This window comes from Nerophis lumbriciformis, linkage group LG08 (genome assembly GCF_033978685.3).
Source record: "Nerophis lumbriciformis linkage group LG08, RoL_Nlum_v2.1, whole genome shotgun sequence".
In the NCBI taxonomy this organism is placed as follows: domain Eukaryota; kingdom Metazoa; phylum Chordata; class Actinopteri; order Syngnathiformes; family Syngnathidae; genus Nerophis; species Nerophis lumbriciformis.
Window position 1 is genome coordinate 7519776 of NC_084555.2, and position 21683 is coordinate 7541458.

Here is a 21683-nt window from a genome sequence, read left to right on the forward strand (position 1 = left end):
TAAAAATGGTACGGTCTACACCAGACTTGGTTCTTCCTCATTGCAATTAAGCGAGTGCGAGTGAACCCCAGCAGGGTGAGGATGCCTTGCAAAGAGCACAAGTCCAGACAAAAGAAAACACTGTATTTCGCAGTTTTTTTTCCATAGTTTGGCCGGGGCTGCGACTTATGTGTGAAATTATTAACACATTACCGTAAAATATCAAATAATATTAATTAGCTCATTCACGTAAGAGACTAGACGTATAAGATTTCATGGGATTTAGCGATGATTGTTTGGTAAACATATAGCATGTTCTATTTGTTATAGTTATTTGAATGACTCTTACCATAATATGTTACGTTAACATATCAGCATACTTGCCAACCCTCCTGAATTTTCCGGGAGACTCCCGAAATTCAGCGCCTCTCCCGAAAACCTCCCGGGACAAATTTTCTCCCGAAATTCAGGCGGACCTGAGTGATGTGTCGACAGCCTGTTTTCACGTCTGCTTTCCCACAATATAAACAGCGTGCCTGCCCAATCACGTTATAACTGTAGAATGGGAGGGCGAGTTCTTGGTTTCTTATGTGGGTTTATTGTTAGGCAGTTTCATTAACGTCCTCCCAGCGCGGCAACAACACACAACAACAGCAGTCACGTTTTCGTCTACCGTAAAGCGGTTCGTCTGCCGTAAACAGCAGTGTTGTGACACTCTTAAAGAGGACAATACTGCCATCTAGTGTACATGCATATGTGACAATAACATCTACAGCTTTTAGAGAGTGAGAGAGTGCAGTGCACAACTGCGCACACAACAAGGAGACGAAGCAGAATGCATCATCAGAGAGGGTGTTCAGCATGGTTAGAAAAATAGTGACAGAGAATAGAACAAGGATGGACAATTCAACCCTTAACTCAACAATGAGTAGATGAGTGTTATGTGTGTGTATATGTGTAAATAAATGAACACTGAAATTCAAGTATTTCTCTTATTTATATATATATATATATATAGCTAGAATTCACTGAAAGTCAAGTATTTCTTATATATATATATATATATATATATATATATGAAATACTTGACTCCTCCCCTCTTAACCACGCCCTCCCCCACCTCCCGAAATTGGAGGTCTCAAGGTTGGCAAGTATGCATACCAGGCACGTTCTCAGTTGGTTATTAATGCGTCATATAACGTACACTTACTCAGCCTGTTGTTCACTATTCTTTATTTATTTTAAATTGCCTTTCAAATGTCTATTCTTGGTGTTGGGTTTTATCAAATACATTTCCCCCAAAAATGCGACTTATATATGTTTTTTTTCCTTCTTTATTATGCATTTTCGGCCGGAGCGACTTATACTCCGAAAAATACGGTAGTTGGGAAGGAGGCCAGGATAAAGGAGCAACAGAGCTGGGGCCTAAACTTTTTAATACGAAACTACCAATGGCGGCTGGCAGGCGTTTGCGGTCGTATGGACAAATGCCAGTTCATTAAAAATACAAATAAAAAAGTCCCCAGTTAATTGTAAAGCAATGGTGTGACAGTCATCCGCCGCCTCAGGAAGGGGAAGCAGTGCACTGTGTATGGTGAGGATGGTGTTCTGCTGACCTCGACTGCGGATGTTGTGGATCGGTGGAGGGAATACTTCGAAGACCTCCTCAATCCCACCAACACGTCTTCCTATGAGGAAGCAGTGCCTGGGGAATCTGTGGTGGACTCTCCTATTTCTGGGGCTGAGGTTGCTGAGGTAGTTAAAAAGCTCCTCGGTGGCAAGGCCCCGGGGGTGGATGAGATCCGCCCGGAGTTCCTTAAGGCTCTGGATGCTGTGGGGCTGTCTTGGTTGACAAGACTCTGCAGCATCGCGTGGACATCGGGGGCGGTACCTCTGGATTGGCAGACCGGGGTGGTGGTTCCTCTCTTTAAGAAGGGGAACCGGAGGGTGTGTTCTAACTATCGTGGGATCACACTCCTCAGCCTTCCCGGTAAGGTCTATTCAGGTGTACTGGAGAGGAGGCTACGCCGGATAGTCGAACCTCGGATTCAGGAGGAACAGTGTGGTTTTCGTCCTGGTCGTGGAACTGTGGACCAGCTCTATACTCTCGGCAGGGTCCTTGAGGGTGCATGGGAGTTTGCCCAACCAGTCTACATGTGTTTTGTGGACTTGGAGAAGGCATTCGACCGTGTCCCTCGGGAAGTCCTGTGGGGAGTGCTCAGAGAGTATGGGGTATCGGACTGTCTGATTTTGGCGGTCCGCTCCCTGTATGATCAGTGTCAGAGCTTGGTCCGCATTGCCGGCAGTAAGTCGGACATGTTTCCAGTGAGGGTTGGACTCCGCCAAGGCTGCCCTTTGTCACCAATTCTGTTCATAACTTTTATGGACAGAATTTCTAGGCGCAGTCAAGGCGTTGAGGGGATCTGGTTTGGTGGCTGCAGGATTAGGTCTCTGCTTTTTGCAGATGATGTGGTCCTGATGGCTTCATCTGGCCAGGATCTTCAGCTCTCGCTGGATCGGTTCGCAGCCGAGTGTGAAGCGACTGGGATGAGAATCAGCACCTCCAAGTCCGAGTCCATGGTTCTCGCCCGGAAAAGGGTGGAATGCCATCTTCGGGTTGGGGAGGAGATCTTGCCCCAAGTGGAGGAGTTCAAGTACCTCGGAGTCTTGTTCACGAGTGAGGGAAGAGTGGATCGTGAGATCGACAGGCGGATCGGTGCGGCATCTTCAGTAATGCGGACGCTGTATCGATCCGTTGTGGTGAAGAAGGAGCTGAGCCGGAAGGCAAAGCTCTCAATTTACCGGTCGATCTACGTTCCCATCCTCACCTATGGTCATGAGCTTTGGGTTATGACCGAAAGGACAAGATCACGGGTACAAGCGGCCGAAATGAGTTTCCTCCGCCGGGTGGCGGGTCTCTCCCTTAGAGATAGGGCGAGAAGCTCTGTCATCCGGGGGGAGCTCAAAGTAAAGCCGCTGCTCCTCCACATCGAGAGGAGCCAGATGAGGTGGTTCGGGCATCTGGTCAGGATGTCACCCGATCGCCTCCCTCGGGAGGTGTTTAGGGCACGTCCGACCGGTAGGAGGCCAAGGGGAAGACCCAGGACACGTTGGGAAGACTATGTCTCCCGGCTGGCCTGGGAACGCCTCGGGATCCCCCGGGAGGAGCTGGACGAAGTGGCTGGGGAGAGGGAAGTCTGGGCTTCCCTGCTTAGGCTGCTGCCCCCGCGACCCGACCTCGGATAAGCGGAAGAAGATGGATGGATGGATGGATGGATGGTGTGACAGTGTTTCACACACATCACTGCCAGACCGTGCTCCAGTAGGCATCCATTTAGTGGCTGCATTGAATTGTATTATGACACATTCAACTTCTAATAATTACTGAATAATTAATTATCTTTGTCAGATGCTCATGATTACTCATTATGAGCATTTGATGAAGGTCTGTTACGTTATGTGTTCAATGTGGTCTTGTAAAATATATTAGGGGGACATTTGAATAGCCTAAATACAGAAAAGTTGAATGTTCAAATATTTGGTGTTTGTTTTCATAGCAATATAAAGTAAGACACCATAATTGCTGGGTTGCAATCACGTGACTTAGAGGTACTTCCAGGTTTCAGGCGATGGTCTAAGAAGTCCCTTTAGGTTACCGTATTTTCCGCACTATAAGCCGCCCCGGGTTATTAGCCGCACCTTCAATGAATGGCATATTTCAAAACTTTGTCCACCTATAAGCCGCCCCGGACTATAAGCCGCGCCTACGCTGCGCTAAAGGGAATGTCAAAAAAACAGTCCGATAGGTCAGTCAAACTTTAATAATGTATTAAAAACCAGCGTTCTAACAACTCTGTCCCAAAATGTACGCAAATGTGCAATCACAAACATAGTAAAATTCAAAATAGTGCAGAGCAATAGCAACATAATGTTGCTTGAACGTTAATGTCACAACACACAAAATAAACATAGCGCTCACTTTCTGAAGTTATTCTTCATTCGTAAATCCTTCGAATTCTTCGTCTTCGGTGTCCGAATTGAAAAGTGTGTGTATAAGGTAAGACATATTATCTGGCACTTTGTTTCGCAATATTATGCAAACACAACTTTTCTTACCTTCTGGTACCTGCTGATCTGTATTTGGGATCTCTATAAATCCTGAAAAATTGTGCGAGTCCGCCTTTGTAGTCCGTGACGACACCGTAGTCTATAAGCGTCTTTTCATGAACCGGAAACACCAAGAAGCACCACCTTTAAAATCATCCAGGTGAAGTTCGCTTGCTAGCGCTGTTGCCTTCATTGGAATAGTGATGGTGCTGACACTTCTGCTTGCTGCTCTCTGCTCAACAACCCACTGTTCGAGTTTGTCCTCCAACAGTTGCCATCTTGCTTTGTTCCCTCGGAAACTCTGTTTTGTCTTCTTTACCTGGCGCAGGTCATCTTCTTGCTTCCTCCACCTACGCACCATTGATTCATTTATGTTATATTCTCTTGCTGCTGCTCTATTTCCGTGTTCTTCGGCATGACTTATTGCCTTAAGTTTAAATTCTGCGTTATACGCGTGTCGCTTAGTAGGAGCCATTTTGTGGTCTGGTCTTTACAGATGTAAACACACAAAGGAAATGAAACGAAATATCCGCGCGCTTCTTCTTCTTCCGGGGGCGGGTGGTTGCTTACAGTAGAAGAAGAAGCGCTTCCTGTTCTATGGGGGCGGGTGCTTACCTTGGCGGTTGCTTGCGTAGAAGAAGAAGCGCTTCCTGTTCTACCGGGAAAAAAGATGGCGGCTGTTTACCGAAGTTGCGAGACCTAAACTTTATGAAAATGAATCTTATTTATCCATATATAAAGCGCACCGGGTTAAAAGCCGCACTGTCAGCTTTTGAGTAAATTTGTGGTTTTTAGGTGCGGCTAATGGTGCGGAAAATACGGTACTGTTTATTTACCTGCATCAGTCAACATTTGGGCGTACTTTTTAAGGTTTAGAGGCAAATAATTTTAGATCCACTATGGACTGGACTCTCACAATATTATGTCAGACCCACTCGACATCCATGTCCATCCAAAAGGTATGCAATACATATTTTATTCTGTCTTTATTGACGCATATTTCAAGGCTTTTGCGGGCCATATAATTTTGTGGCGCTTGACACCTGTGCACTAGACAGCGGGACTAGGACTGAAATAAAAGCAGATCTAGACGGGTGCTAGATTTTGTAGAATGTGCAGTTGGGTTACCTTGTTGTGCTCCTGACAGGCAATCATGATCTCGCACAGGATGACCACGCCGCTGCGGCCCACTCCGGCGGTGCAGTGCACCAGCACGGGTAGGTTAGTCTTCACGTCGCTGGTGCTGTTGGTGTGTCTCCTCACGGACTGGATCTCGTCCAGGTAGGCTGTTAAGACCAGAGTGGAGCATCAGCAATCAAGTTTCAGGACTGTCCAAAGAAAAATCCGTCCAACTCACTGAGGAAACCTTTCAGGTTCTCAGGACAGCCGTGGTCGGGCCAGTCGGTGTACTGCAGGTGCCACACCGTTCTTTCCTGGTTCGTCAGCTGGTGTCTGATCTTCAGGCCCGTCGTGGCGTAGCAGCCCGACTCCGTGCGGAAGCGTGTGGTAATCTTGAAGCGGCCATAGGTCACCGGGTTGTGTCGGGAGCCCAGCCGTGGCCAGTAGCGGAAGCTCTTTTCTCTGCCACTCTCCTGCAGTTTACCAGGATTTAATGACAAAGAAACACTCAACTTTTTTTTTTTTAAACATAGATATCCCACAAAATAGTGCTAACAGTAAATCCAGAATTTATTTGCCCGTTTCTTTTTATACACGGCCAAGTGTGTTGCTGTTTTGTATAAAGGCCTAAACACTCATTTCACGAGGCGATACAAGATATTGAGTCCACAAGACAAGATTTTAACATTCATTTCCAGCCGTGACTGTGTGGGTTCCCTCCGGGTACTCCGGCTTCCTCCCACCTCCAAAGACATGCACCTGTGGATAGGTTGATTGGCAACACTAAATTGGCCCTAGTGTGTGAATGTTGTCTTGTCTATCTGTGTTGGCCCTGCGATGAAGTGGCGACTTGTCCAGGGTGTACCCCGCCTTCCGCCCGATTGTAGCTGAGATAGGCTTCAGTGCCCCCCCGCGAACCCGAAGGGATTAAGCGGTAGAAAACGGATGGATGCCTCACTGAATACCACTGATTTTCACGCGTTTTTTTGTCATACGTGTAGCTATGATAAAGGACACATGCTTTATTATTCATAGTTTGCTTAACAGTACCGTATTTTCCGCACCATTAGCCGCACCTAAAAACCACAAATTTACTCAAAAGCTGACAGTGCGGCTTTTAACCCGGTGCGCTTTATATATGGATAAATATTAAGATTCATTTTCATAAAGTTTCGTTCTCACAACTTCGGTAAACAGCCGCCATCTTTTTTCCCGGTAGAGCAGGAAGCGCTTCTTCTTCTACGCAAGCAACCGCCAAGGTAAGCACCCGCCCCCATAGAACAGGAAGCGCTTCTTCTTGTACTGTAAGCAACCACCCGCCCCCGGAAGAAGAAGAAGCGCGCGGTGCATGCTGGGATATGTGACGTTTCATTTCCATTTGTGTGTTTATGTAAAGACCCCAAAATGGCTCCTATTAAGTGTGTTGTCTGTCTAATTATAAATAATGCAGACGAGGCGTGTTAACTGAGTTCTCAACGTTTACTCACAGCGTGCTCATAACCACATTCTAACTGCCAGCATACAACAACGCTTCTCAGGGCTACCGCGCATGCTCGTAACTATCGTTGCATGCTGGGTAGTGTAGTTGTTATATTTGCTAGCTCATAACATCACATTAAGAGACACGCTTACGCGCTTAATTCAATACTCGCCGTCATTCCGGGTGGATTGACAAAAGACCTCCAGCCGCTAGATATTGGTGTCAACAGGGCATTCGAAGCTAGACTGCTAACTGCGTGGGAACAATGGATGACAGAAGGCGAACACACATTCACTAAGACAGGGAGGCAGCGCCAGACGACGCCAACATCTGCCAGTGGATCGTAAATGCCTGGGCAGATATTTCGGTCACAACTGTGGTCCGAGCTTTCCGGAAGGCAGGATTCACAGAACTGCTGGATAACAGTGACACTGACTCCGATGACTTCGACGAGACGGAACCGACCATTTTGGATCTCACATTTGCCCAACTTTTCACTTCGGACACCGAAGACGAAGGATTTACGAATGAAGAATAACTTCAGAAAGTGAGCGTTATGTTTATTTTGTGTGTTGTGACATTAACGTTCGAGCAACATTATGTTGCTATTGCTCTGCACTATTTTGAATTTTACTATGTTTGTGATTGCACATTTGCGTACATTTTGGGAGTGAACAGAGTTGTTAGAACACTGGTTTTTAATATATTATTAAAGTTTGACTGACCTATCTGACTGTTTTTTTGACATTCCCTTTAGCGCAGCGTAGGCGCGGCTTATAGTCCGGGGCGGCTTATTGGTGGACAAAGTTATGAAATATGCCATTCATTGAAGGTGCGGCTAATAATCCGGTGCGCCTTATAGTGCGGAAAATACGGTAATAGAATATTCTTATATGCTATAAGTGACCAGACGTCCGATATCAAAAATGGGAATATAATCCCAGAGAAGGGGAAAAAAAACGGTCAGCTATTTTTAAATTGAAGAAACAATATGATTAGGTTATATACAGTGTTGGGGTTAGTTACTGAAAACCAGTAACTAGTTACAGTTACTAGTTACTTTATTTCAAAAGTAACTCAGTTACTTACACCAAAAAGTAATGCGTTACTGTGAAAAGTAACTATTTAGTTACTTCTTTTTCCCCCTTTTTTTTAAGGCTCCCATTAATGCCCTTTTAGCCTTCATTTCAGCACTGTTATTGCACTGGAGAATAAATCAATGTGTTGATCAACTTGACATGCATTTGCATCACTGAACTCAGAAAGCAATGTGCTCTACATACAACACACAAAGACAAAGATATGTTTCAAAGGGCCAATTTATTTCAGGCCAGAACAAATTGACAAAACTATTTTAAATAGCTGCAACATAATGGCACTTTAACTTTAACTTTAAGTAGATAGGATCTTTAATCCAAGACACAACTTACATTTAACTAAAATGTTATTTTCTTTGTGCTCGACAAAAGAAAAGTATTGAGAATATCTCCATGTTAAAAAAACTCGACTTCTGGCTTTGCCATGATGTCTTGTTAGTTGTTATGAGAGTCGTGTGTGTGTGTGTGTGTGTGTGTGGCCCTTTAAGATAAGACAGCGTGTGAGGTGAGTGACGTCAGTGGGCGAGAGAGGTGAGCGAGCGGCGACAGTGAGTGAGTGTAGGTGCTCTAGCTTGGTGGATGGCTGCGTCCAATAAAGTCACAAAGTTGCAACAAACCGCCCGTCTTGTCATTCACCCTCAGCTGTAAAGACCCACTGCCGGGTAAAGTGAGGGTTGTTGGCCCCGAAGACGTACATAGCCCCTGGAGGAACGTCTCCCCCGCCCCCACCCACACAAAGCACGCCTTTTCTTTTCCACCGCTGCAATAAAACACACTCAGATCTTCTGTTTCTATCCGATACTACATGAAAAATAACGTAAAATAACGCAGTATGTAGTAACGGTAACTGAGTTACTGAATATAAAAAATAACGCGTTAGATTACTAGTTACCGCCGAAACTAACGGCGTTACTTTGTAACGCGTTAGTCCCAACACTGGTTATATATACATGCGTATATCCTACATAAACAATGTATGAATACATTAGATATCTATATATCTTAGGGACCTATAGACTGTATCTCTGTTGCTGCAGCAGCAGAGTTTATTCTGTCTTTTGTATTACATTCTTCCCTTAAATGATGTTTGCAGTGATTGTTTTATATGCATTTTTATGTATGTCGCTTTGGATAAAAGTCCCACACATTTCACGAAGGTGGGCTACACAACATTGGGTTGGAAAAGCAAGACTAAATTTAGACTTGTATAATACTGTATAGCCACTGTCCATCGGATTGTCTTGTTAGCTAACATACACAGTATTACCCCCCACGCCCTTACACAATCTGGACTGTGGTCCTAACTTTTACCCCTTTTGGCTTTTACAATCTTTATCTTCATCGTTTATTTCAACTTACCGTATTTTCCGCACCATTAGCCGCACCTAAAAACCACAAATTTACTCAAAAGCTGACAGTGCGGCTTTTAACCCGGTGCGCTTTATATATGGATTAATATTACGATTCATTTTCATAAAGTTTCGATCTCGCAACTTCGGTAAACAGCCGCCATCTTTTTTCCCGGTAGAACAGGAAGCGCTTCTTCTTCTACGCAAGCAACCGCCAAGGTAAGCACCCGCCCCCATAGAACAGGAAGCGCTTCTTCTTCTACTGTAAGCAACCACCCGCCCCGGAAGAAGAAGAAGCACGCGGTGCATGCTGGGATATGTGACGTTTCATTTCCATTTGTGTGTTTATGTAAAGACCCCAAAATGGCTCCTATTAAGTGTGTTGTCTGTCTAATTATAAATAATGCAGACGAGGCGTGTTAACTGAGTTCTCAACGTTTACTCACAGCGTGCTCATAACCACATTCTAACTGCCAGCATACAACAACGCTTCTCAGGGCTACCGCGCATGCTCGTCACTATCGTTGCATGCTGGGTAGTGTAGTTGTTATATTTGCTAGCTCATAACATCACATTGAGAGACACGCTTACGCGCTTAATTCAATACTCGCCGTCATTCCGGGTGGATTGACAAAAGACCTCCAGCCGCTAGATATTGGTGTCAACAGGGCATTCGAAGCTAGACTGCTAACTGCGTGGGAACAATGGATGACAGAAGGCGAACACACCTTCACTAAGACAGGGAGGCAGCGCCGGACGACATTCGCCCAACTTTTCAATTCGGACACCGAAGGAGAAAAATTCGAGGGATTTATGAATGAAGAATAACTTCAGAAAGTGAGCGTTATGTTTATTTTGTGTGTTGTGACATTAACGTTCGAGCAACATTATGTTGCTATTGCTCTGCACTATTTTGAATTTTACTATGTTTGTGATTGCACATTTGCGTACATTTTGGGACAGAGTTGTTAGAACGCTGGTTTTTAATATATTATTAAAGTTTGACTGACCTATCTGACTGTTTTTTTGACATTCCCTTTAGCGCAGCGTAGGCGCGGCTTATAGTCCGGGGCGGCTTATTGGTGGACAAAGTTATGAAATATGCCATTCATTGAAGGTGCGGCTAATAATCCGGTGCGCCTTATAGTGCGGAAAATACGGTAATGTTATTCAAGTATGACATTTTTAAATGTAATTAATTTCATTGACAAGCAATTCTATTATGGTGAAAACTCTTTGTTTGCTAGCGGCTGCGATGTCAGTACTATTGTAGATCTTTGCTCCTTCTCAACTCTGTGGTAATATTCTTTTCACAAAATACAACCAATAGTACGTTAATGTTAAATCTTACTTGTGAAAAGTAATCCCCCGATTCCTATTTTCAACAGTTCGATCATTTGAGCAGGAAAATGCTGAACACCAGCCCGGCATCTTGGTTTTCTACCTTGTCAACTGTCAGTTTAGGCTGCTCGCCGGCTCCTCATCACCACTTCAAGATGGCGGCCGAATTTCCCGCGTCACGGCAGCCAATGCTGCGTCTACTTATAAGATGTCTATGCTCAAAGCGCTCAATGTGCAGTTCTAATCTGTCACACACAGCCAGACAGATTGCGCTTCTATTTGATGAAAACAACTAAAACTTACAACTGCCTTCTACCCTGGAAGACGCTGTTTTCTAAACGAGAAATATTATCATGTTTTAATCTTGCGTGATCTCGTCACACAGAAGCAACAGAGGCAGAACACGGCTTTCGTGTGTGTGTGTGTTATTCCACAGTGCTGTCAAGGATGAGCCGTTCAACACCTGACACTGGCTTCTGTTCGCTAAGTATCTTATACGTCACGCCAGATGCGAATGTCATCACACGTTAAAAGCAATATCCTGCCGTGACTGGGATTATTGTTTGTTGAATGTCAGACTTGCTGGTTTTCTCCGTGAAAGACTTTCAGAAAATTTCCCTGAGACTTTGTTCCTCCATTTTAAGTTGGTGCCATTTTTACAGAGGGGAAACCCAGTTTAAAAGGGGAAAAAAAGACGGCTCTTACAGGCTGTGTGAAAGGGGCTACAGAAACGTCAACTGACCTCTTCGGCCGTGACCATGGCGATGATGGCGACACCCTGCTCCCACACCATCTGCCAGAAGTCCTGGCATGTGTTGACAAGGGGCCCCTGGGTGGCGATGTAGTTCCACTCGTGTCCTCCAACATTCAACTGGGGAGACAAAGACACCCTTTTTTAAAAGACAAAACACAACATTACTTGCTGCAATGTGTCGGAAAAACCAGTCCCGCAGCAAACCTTCAGACGCCCGTGTGGGAGTCGCAGCATGTCATGCATTGTCTGGACACTTGTGAGATGTCTTCTTGCTGATAACGCTCACTGCACACTTTATCAGGTGCAAGTATCCAAAACCATGCCGTATTTGTCATAGTTTCTCCTTCTAAGTAAGGTAACCAGAATATTGGAAACCACTGTCACTATGATGCTGTGCAGTTTTACAGTTTGTGTGTAAAATCTTTAGGCACGTTTTGTATTCGATTCAATTAGACCGAGGTTATTTCAACTGGCGAGTTCAGTCCATTTGGTGAAACCACGAGAGTGCTCTTTTTGTATAGAAAAATTTGAAGCAGTGTGAAAACATTGGCAGATCCTTGCACTGATATTTTAACCTTGCTAGCAAACATATTGGGGTCCAAACTTGGTATTATTTAGACAATTTAATTTCGATTATGGCTTCTCACAAATATAAGAATATAATAATCTAAAAGAAAAAATAAATTGATTAATGGGCTGTGCAACATGCATGCAAATTCCGGAGCTTGTGATGGTGAAACAGAATTAAGTGAAAAAAACAGCAAAATCAAAATAGTCTACTCGAACTTTTGGATGTCACTATGGTTGCTACTTTTTATGTGTGATAACGCTAGTATGCCTAATCAATAATTACTACACTTAAAGTGTTTACAAAGTACAAAGAAAAAGAACCATGATAAACATTCTGAATTTATTTCATCCATCCATTTTCAAAATAATCTTACTCATCTCACTATATGAAATGTAATTTACTTCAACGAGTATTATTTATTTATTTGTATTGTGATTACTTATGGAGTACCGTATTTTTCGGAGTATAAGTCGCTCCGGGGTATAAGTCGCAACGGCCGAAAATGCATAATAAAGAAGGAAAAAAACATATATAAGTAGCACTGGAGTATAAGTCGCATTTTTGGGGGAAATTTATTTGATAAAACCCAACACCAAGAATAGACATTTGAAAGGCAATTTAAAATAAATAAAGAATAGTGACCAACAGGCTGAATAAGTGTACATTATATGAGGCATAAATAACCAACTGAGAACGTGCCTGGTATGTTAACGTAACATATTATGGTAAGAGTCATTCAAAAAACTATAACATATAGAACATGCTATATGTTTACCAAACAATCTGTCACTCCTAATCGCTAAATCCCATGAAATCTTATACGTCTAGTCTCTTACGTGAATGAGCTAAATAATATTATTTGACATTTTATGGTAATGTATTAATAATTTCACACATAAGTCGCTCCTGAGTATAAGAACTGCGACATATAGTCCGAAAAATACGGTATATTGTGAATAGATTGAGAACAGGAAGTGAACAAAAGTTTTAGCAACTGTTTTGTAAAAGAAAAGGGGTAGGATTAAATAAGCTCTGCTTCTTCCTACTCCTTTTCGAACATGTTGAAAAGAGAAACTGGAAATTGTGATGTATCATGTTGTATGCTTACATGTTCGAAATAAACTCAAACTCAACTCAACACTTAACAAAATAAGTAAGTCATATGATTTCCGCATTTACGTGACCGCCGACAGTCCCATAATTGGACAATCAAACGGAATCCGCTGTTAAACACAGAATATCAGAGAAATTTACATAAATGTAAGACAATTGTTGTCATTGTGAAGAGAGGGAACATTTATTTAGGGTGTCCGATAGAGCTCATTCATCCCCGACACATAAACTAAACAATGTTGAGACGGTCACTTGAAACAGCGATTAAACCCAAAGCCAAAGCTAGCAAGAACAATCCATACACACACACGACGCATCTCATCTGCTGGTGTTGTTGTGAACGACATCATCGATGTAATGTGCAGACACAACAGCAGTAGCAGCTTGAGAGTCAAGTGAGTCACCTCTTTACTCGTCAAGGTGAGACAACAGCACAGCACACTTAACCCCTTTCACAACAATAGCGTGTTGCGCCACATCTGGTCTGACTACACTAACAAAATAAGTATCTTACACAAGAATAATGTACTTAACGAACTTATTGATACATCCATCCATTTATTTTCTACCGCTTATCCCTTTGGGGGTCGCGGGGGGTGCCGGAGCAGTTGCGTTCGGGCGGAAGGCGGGGTACACCCTGGACAAGTCGCCACCTCATCGCAGGTTCAACACAGATAGACAGACAACATTCACACTCGCATTCACACACAAGGGCCAATTTAGTGTTGCCAATCAACCTGTCCCCATTTACACTTAAAATACTTAATACGGTACTTAAAACTACTGGTCATAAGTGTCCACAGATGTATTGATCCAGTAAATGATGATTTTTGCATTTATCTAGCAAACAATGTATTAAACATACATGTTATAGTGGTAAAACAAGTGTAAGAGGTCAAAACCGGAATTAAAAACAAATAAAATGGAAAAACTGAAATGTATTATTTTTTGTATTGCTATTATTATTTTACTTGTTGTGGTTTATTAATTACCGCATTTTTCGGAGTATAAGTCGCACAGGCCGAAAAGGCATAACAAAGAAGGAAAAAAACATATATAAGTTGCACTGGAGTATAAGTCGCATTTTTTGGGGAAATTTATTTGATAAAACCCAACACCAAGACTAGACATTTGAAAGGCAATTTAAAATAAATAAAGAATAGTGAACAACAGGCTGAATAAGTGTACCTTATATGACGCATAAATAACCAACTGAGAACGTGCCTGGTATGTTAATGTAACATATTATGGTAAGAGTCATTCAAAAAACTATAACATATAGAACATGCTATACGTTTACCAAACAATCTGTCACTCCTAATCGCTAAATCCCATGAAATCTTATACGTCTAGTCTCTTACGTGAATGAGCTAAATAATATTATTTGATATTTTACGGTAATGTGTTAATAATTTCACGCATAAGTCGCTCCTGAGTATAAGTCGCACCCCCGGCCAAACTATGAAAAAAACTGCGACTTATAGTCCGAAAAATACGGTACTAATTTATATCCAGGTTTTTTTTTTACTGTATTTAAAGTTCAGATTTGGTGGTACAATAAATACTCATGTTTAAAATTAATAAATGATCGTGTAATCGTGAATACAATATCAATCAAAAATAATTGTGATTATTATTTTCGCCACAATCGTCCAGCCGAAATTTTTTGCCAGTTACATTTTTTTTCAATGTGTGATTTATGCACCGGTAACTAAGGTGTTGCTGTAGCTTGTTTACTTCAGATGCAGTCAGTAACCACTTGTTCAGCTTCTTTAGTTCTGCTAGTGGTGTTTCGCAAGGTTCCATTGTAGGTCCTCTCTTTTTTTATCATTTGGGCGAGTCAACCTAAAAATGTGGCCAGTGGGTGGGTGGTCACTTACTTTAATGTGCGATGCATTGATGTAGCCAGTGTTGTTCTCCTTGGTGGGGACCAGCTCCACGCGAGTGTCGTCGTATGGCAGCACATCCTGAAAGCGGTTCTTGTCTGCGCTTTCCGGCATCTGGGCGACGGTGCACTCCCCAGACGGGCGAGACTTGGGGACGCTCTCGTACTCTTTCAGCAACTCGCCCATCTCCATGTGTCGCTCCAGGTCTTTACACTGGAAAACAAGACCAGGACACTGTTTAGAGTCGATACGAAGCTAAGTGCAGTATGTCCTCATTTGGACCCCCTTAGACTACATAGTGTTTAACTTTACTGAGCTTTTACTAACCTAAGACTAATGAGTCCAATAGGGGTGTGGAAAAAAATCGATTCGAATTCGAATCACGATTCTCACGTTGTGCGATTCAGAATCGATTGTCATTTTTAAAAAATCTTTTTTTATTTTTTTATTTATTTATTTACAAAAAACTTTTTTTTTTTTTTTAATTAATCAATCCAACAAAACAATACACAGCAATACCATAACAATGCAATCCAATTCCAAAACCAAACCCGACCCAGCAACACTCAGAACTGCAATAAAACAGAGCAATTGAGAGGAGACGCAAACACGACACAGAACAAACCAAAAGTAGGGAAACAAAAAGGAATATTATCAACAACAGTATCAATATTAGTTACAATTTCAACATAGCAGTGATTAAAAATCCCTCATTGACATTATCATTAGACATTTATATAAAAAAAAAAAGAACAATAGTGTCACAGTGGCTTACACTTGCATCGCATCTCATAAGCTTGACAACACACTGTGTCCAATATTTTCACAAAGATAAAATAAGTCATATTTTTGGTTCATTTAATAGTTAAAACAAATGTACATTGTTGCAATCAGTTGATAAAACATTGTCCTTTACAATTATAAAAGCTTTTTACAAAAATCTACTACTCTGCTTGCATGTCAGCAGACTGGGGTAGATCCTGCTGAAATCCTATGTATTGAATGAATAGAGAATCCTTTTGAATCGGGAAAAAAAATCGTTTTTGAATCGAGAAACGTGTTGAATTGAGAAAAAAAAAAATCGATTTTGAATCGAATCGTGACCCCAAGAATCGATATTGAATCGAATCGTGGGACACCCAAAGATTCTAGAGTCCAACATCTTTCAGTATCTTGTTTCCTTGAAACCCAATCAGCTAACATTATAAAGTCTGTAACATGCATCTAGACGCAAGTATAAATGTTTCAGCTTGGCGAAGCTATCCCTACCTTCTCATCATTGGAGGCTTGTTCGGGCTCGTCCTTCACATCGCTCTGTGCAGGGTGCCTCGACACCGACAGGCCATTGAGATGGGCAACCTTCAGAGGGCCCATCTTTCTCATGTTCAACCGTACGCTCTTCATGCCCTGGTGTGGGAAGAGGAGTACAAGCACGGAAGACGAGTGAACACGACTGTCTTATCTTGTTTATCACAGCTAAAGCAGCTCAAAAGAGGCGTGGAAAATTGTGTCCCATTTAGAATCTTTGCGTTGAAATGCCACCTGGCCGGTTTGCCTGCGTGGCTGAAGACCAACTGAGGATGGATTAGATTTGCAACAAGGGGGAAGAGCCAATGACAATTTTTGAAACCAACACAATGGCACAAAATAAAAGTTACTCATACATTTGTTTCTGGCACGTTTAAGATTAAAATAACACCAGGTACACCCCTCTCCTCCCACAGTAATGCACAATAAGCTAATTGAAGATGTAAAATTGTGAGGTAAGGTGTAAATGTCTATATGCGTCCTGTAATTGACCGGTGACCAGCATTTTTCCACCCAGTCATCTGATATAGGCTCCAGCTCAGTAGTGTTTCCCTGACATTCTTTAAAAAAAAAAGAACTGTATTTTATATATATATATATATATATATATATATATACTGTATATACACACATATCTATAGCTACATCCATAGATATAGATACATATACATACATACATACATATATATATATATATATATATATATATACACACACACACACATATACGAGCATCATGTGCCGCACAATAAGAAGGTCCTGGGTTCGATCCTGGGCTCAGGACCTTTCTGTGTGGAGTTTGCATGATCTCCCCGTGACTGCGAGGGTTCCCTCCGGGTACTCCGGCTTCCTCCCACCTCCAAAGACATGCACCTGGGGATAGGTTAACACTAAATTGGCCCTAGTGTGTGAACGTGAGTGTGAATGTTGTTGCCTGTGTTGGCCCTGCGATGAGGTGGCGACTTGTCCTGGGTGTACCCCGCCTACTGCCCGAATACAGCTGAGATAGGCTCCAGCACCCCCTGCGACCCCGAAAGGGACAAGCGGCAGAAAATGCATGGATGGATGGACATATACACACACTATATATTATATATCGTCGAGGTTACTGTGGTTTATCTGTTATACAGTGCTCAATACCGAGGTAAAACGGAATATAGGTTAGGTTAGGAAAAAACACGGTGGCTATTTCATAATGAAATATCCACCGTGTTTTTTCCTAACCTAACGTATATAGACCATTTTGTGCTTGAATCCATAAGTCAACCAATATGACATGCTGCACAACACACATGTCATTGCTGGATTCTTGCCTGGACAAAATTACTTAAATGTGAAGCTTTACATAAAGTATGTTGCACAAACACAATTAAATAAAAGTGCGTAAATAAATTAACAAACGGTTTGCAAATTAGCCCTTAAGGGGACTATTTATTGAAATACAAAGGTGACTGCCAATGTTTAATCTTAATGCAATAGGTCAAAATGACATCATTACTCAGAAGTTATTGTCGAAAGTATTGCTTTCTTGCTAATTTCAGACTAAATAAATGTTTTTTACCACAACAAACAAATGTTCCTATAGTTTTGAACATTTACTTGCATTCAAGGTTTTTTTCAAGGAGGAAAAAAAAAGGAAACTAAGTGAGAATAGTGGGCTGTGTACCAATTGTATTGTCCAATATTTTGGAAAATCATGAATACTGTAAAAACTGGGAATTTTTTGGGTTATCAATCAATCAATCAATGTTTATTTATATAGCCCTAAATCACAAGTGTCTCAAAGGGCTGCACAAGCCACAATGACATCCTCGGTACAAAGCCCACATAAGGGCAAGGAAAAACTCACCCCAGTGGGACGTCGATGTGAATGACTATGAGAAACCTTGGAGAGGGTTAAATAAATACTAAGTTGTATTGTCCTAATAAAGACAAATGTTTGAATGGTGGAATGGTTTAAGTCAGTTAAAACATTTGGGAGGAGTCGGCGAAAGAAAAAAAAAGAGGGCCAACAAATTTGAAAATTATGATTTACTGTAAAGCTGGTAATATTGGGGAACGTTTGTTGAATGAATCTGCATGTCCTAAAAGCGCTGAACGTTTTGACGCTTGAACGAGAGCAATCGGCTGAACGGTTTGGGAGTTAGAGGCGGACGAAAAACGCTACGGAAGAATAAAAAATAGATGATTTTTGGGCATTCACAAAATAAACCATGAATGTATAAATTACAGCCTGTGTTACATTGTCGTAAGACAATACGCAGCAACGGCTGAAAACACATTTTTTAGCCTATAAAAAAAATACATGCGTCATACCCAATTATACGATTACGTTATTTTAATATTGCCCCGGCCTCGCCCCTGCCACATCCCTTACCACGCCCTTGCTGCCACAAATAGATTGCCATTCTATGGGAATCACTGCGAGTCACCCTTGACCTAAACAGGATAATCGGCAGAAAATGAACAGATGCTGACAACTCACCGGAGGGGGTAAACCTTCGATGGTCTTCTTCGCCTGAGGTACATCAGCCACTGGTCGCCTCTTGAAGTCTTTCTTTGATTTGTGCTTAGCTTCACCACTTAGGTCTCCCTCCGACACAGACGGCATGATTCTGGTTTGAGGCAGGTACGGGGGCTCCTTCTCTTGGATCAGCGGGTGAACCTTGTAGGTGAGGGCGGCAGCTAGCGAGGGGTCCATGGTCGAGCCGATCGGATATGCTGGAGGGGGCTCAAGGGGAGTCTGCTGTTGAGATGGCGCTATAAAGGCGTGATGTTGCTGCTGCAGTGGTGGTGGTGGTGGCTGTTCGGGAATTATGGCGGCTATGGCATCATGAGAGAGCGGCGTGTGGCGCCCTGTGTCTTCCTCAAACTCTTCATCCTCACCGCTGCTGTGCACCAGCATGGTAGCGTCAGAGAGAGATTTCTTGTGTCCGTACTGCACATCGTCCTTTGCGTCGGCCTTGTCTGCCGTCTTTGTGCGCTCCAAGAAGACGTTGAGCTGAGAACCTTGCGAGCGACCTACCTGTGGGACCGGGGGAGGTGTTGCAGCTTCGGCCGCTGATGAAGACATGTGCCGCTCTTTGAGCCTTATCCCCTCCAGGCTCTGTGCTAGCCCAGCAACCTCGATGGAGTTGCGCTTTTGGCCGTGGTAAGTCGGTCTGTGCGGTGGTCCGCTCAGAAGAGGCTCGGATACCTCTTGCAAGGAATGAGCAACAGGCAGGCTGTCCTCTTGGAAAGTCTGGACCGAGTGATGCACACGGCGCGTGATGATCAGGTCAGGGTTGCTGCTGCTGACGTAGAGGTGACGTGACAGGTCCGGCGTGCTGTTAGCAGGCCGGGGATGCGCATACGGGTACGGCGGTGGTGGTCTGTACACCTGTGTCCTCATTATGTTGGGGGCCGGATACTCTTGAACTTGCTGTAGCTGGACGTTAGTGAGTTCTGGGACACTGACCGCCCCAACCACAGGTCTCCTCTCAGTGGGGTAAGGGTGGTATGGTGACGGGCTGTGGAAGCTGCTGCCCGTTTGGAAGGGATAGTGATGGTGGTGCTGCTGAACAGTGCCGCCATGCTCCCCTCTGATCTCCGGCTGGCTGTAAACGAGAGGGTCCGGCCTGCTGTAGGCGTACGAGTTCCCGATGTTCAGGTTCCTCATGGAGTGGCTCTGCCGGTGCTCTTGAGATAAAATCCTCCCGCCGCCTCGATTCTTCTGCCGCATCACCGTCTCATAATCGGGAGTGGCGCGGTAGGAAGGTGGGATTAGGGCGCTGTGGCGATGCGACGGGATGTAGTCGGGCCTGGTGATGTCGCTTGTGATTGAGGGGTTAGACGACATGGGCGATGGCTGAAGGTAGTGCTGCGGGTTGGTCAGAGAGCTGGTGCTGTGGGCGCTGTACACGCTGCCGTTACGCAAGCGCCCCCCGCTGCCATACTCCATGGGCGGGCAGTCCAGGCTGGTTTGGGAGTGGTAGTAATATCCATTTTGGCTGTTCATGTACAGGTTGTCTATGACAGAGAAACCTCTCCTGGATAAGCAATGCCTAATGATCATAGTGAATATGATAAACATTTGTGTTGAAAGATGTTACCTTGCGATGAGCTGTAGGGTTCTGTAAAGTGGCCGTTGTAGTGCATTTGTGGTGGGGGCATCATGTAGCCCTGAGGCTTCGGCTGTAGTTTCAACAAGAAAGGGATTTACTTACAGACTCTGGTGTTTATATAAAAATAAGTAAGGGTGTCTCTGCATTTTCACTTCAGATATGATAATGATGTTGGAGCCTTGATTGTTGGCCAATACTCCTATTGATCCGATATGATATCAATACGAATCACACACACTTATTTAGTAGTGTGGAATGTTAGAAAAGTCTTGATTACTAACAATGGTAGGTATGAAAAACACTAACCTCTTAATCAATAACCATCTGGAATGGATTTATGCTGCTTTTAAGTTAAAGAGGAATGACATTGTTTTTTGGTGACACCTAGTGGTGTCACCAGCTTATAATGCAGTAAGTTGAATGATGCGGACACGTTTGTTACTGGACACTTTCTAATACACTTCTGTCTTGGAGACATTGTATCTGTTTATAATATGCAACTATAATTATTGTATATATTGATAAACCTTGTGTTTTACAATGGATTATTGTTAAACTAAGGACACTTATAACTGGGTTGCAATCACGTAACCATGGAGGCACATCCGGGCTCTACCGGGTTTCAGGCGATGGTCTAGAGCCCCATTAGGCTACTGTTTATTTACCTGAATCAGTGCAGATTTGGGTGTAATTTGAAAGGTTTACAGGCAAATATATAAGCAATCATGAAAAAAATATAAAAAATGGGATGGAGTGTATTCATAAACTCTTAAGAAAAATATTTTTTTAATGATTTAAACCATTTATCATCACCAAGACGTTACTGCTCGCTGCAACCTCACTTCATTTTCCACTTACGGTATTTAGAAAACAAAAGATTAGAGGCACATAATGTCTTTACATCTGAGGGCTTCACAAATTAGGCATTAATCCGTGAATGACAAAGTTGGACTTATTCGTGCATCGGTAAGTACCGTATTTGATTGACATAACGAGTGCACAATGTCCGTGTTATTGAGCAATGTTTGCTCGTAACATCAAGATTCAGTATATGCTGTTGAGCCTACGAGAGTTATTCATCTAGTTTATTAATACTATTAGGGATATTTCCTTGATGCTAACAAATATCACCAAAGACGCTATGATGTGGTCATCCGTGTCGAATAAAGCACTTGGCTTTCCTGCAGAACAACAAATAAGCTTTTAGTTTCTGTTATAAAAATGGACAATGAAAATACGGTGGATTGAACCAACAGTTAAAATATTTATTACTAGGACTTAACATGAAGTTGTTTATTTACACAACCAGGTCTTTGTAGTTATATTTAGGCATAGCAACCAAAAAAGAACACAAACTAACGCGATCTCTTGTCCTTTTCTTACGTCTAATTCTGCTATCAAACATTACTAACATAGTAGAGAATAAACTTGAATGCATCACAGAAAGTTTCTTAAACAAATCAAAGTCAAATATTC

At 42.8% G+C, this 21683-nt stretch overlaps 1 protein-coding gene across 2 annotated transcripts in view; it reads right to left on the minus strand.

Moving 5' to 3' along the window:
• Nucleotides 1-21683, minus strand: part of ptpn21 (protein tyrosine phosphatase non-receptor type 21) — a 51234-nt gene that overhangs the window by 1445 nt on the left and 28106 nt on the right. For both annotated transcript variants that reach the window (XM_061968188.2, XM_061968189.2), the window contains 7 exons: nt 20196-20277; nt 18590-20112; nt 16066-16203; nt 14791-15009; nt 11215-11343; nt 5444-5678; nt 5215-5372 (listed from right to left, as the gene is read on the minus strand). In XM_061968188.2, the coding sequence (XP_061824172.1) occupies nt 5215-5372; nt 5444-5678; nt 11215-11343; nt 14791-15009; nt 16066-16203; nt 18590-20112; nt 20196-20277 (2484 nt within the window). The remainder of the gene's footprint in view (nt 1-5214; nt 5373-5443; nt 5679-11214; nt 11344-14790; nt 15010-16065; nt 16204-18589; nt 20113-20195; nt 20278-21683) is intronic.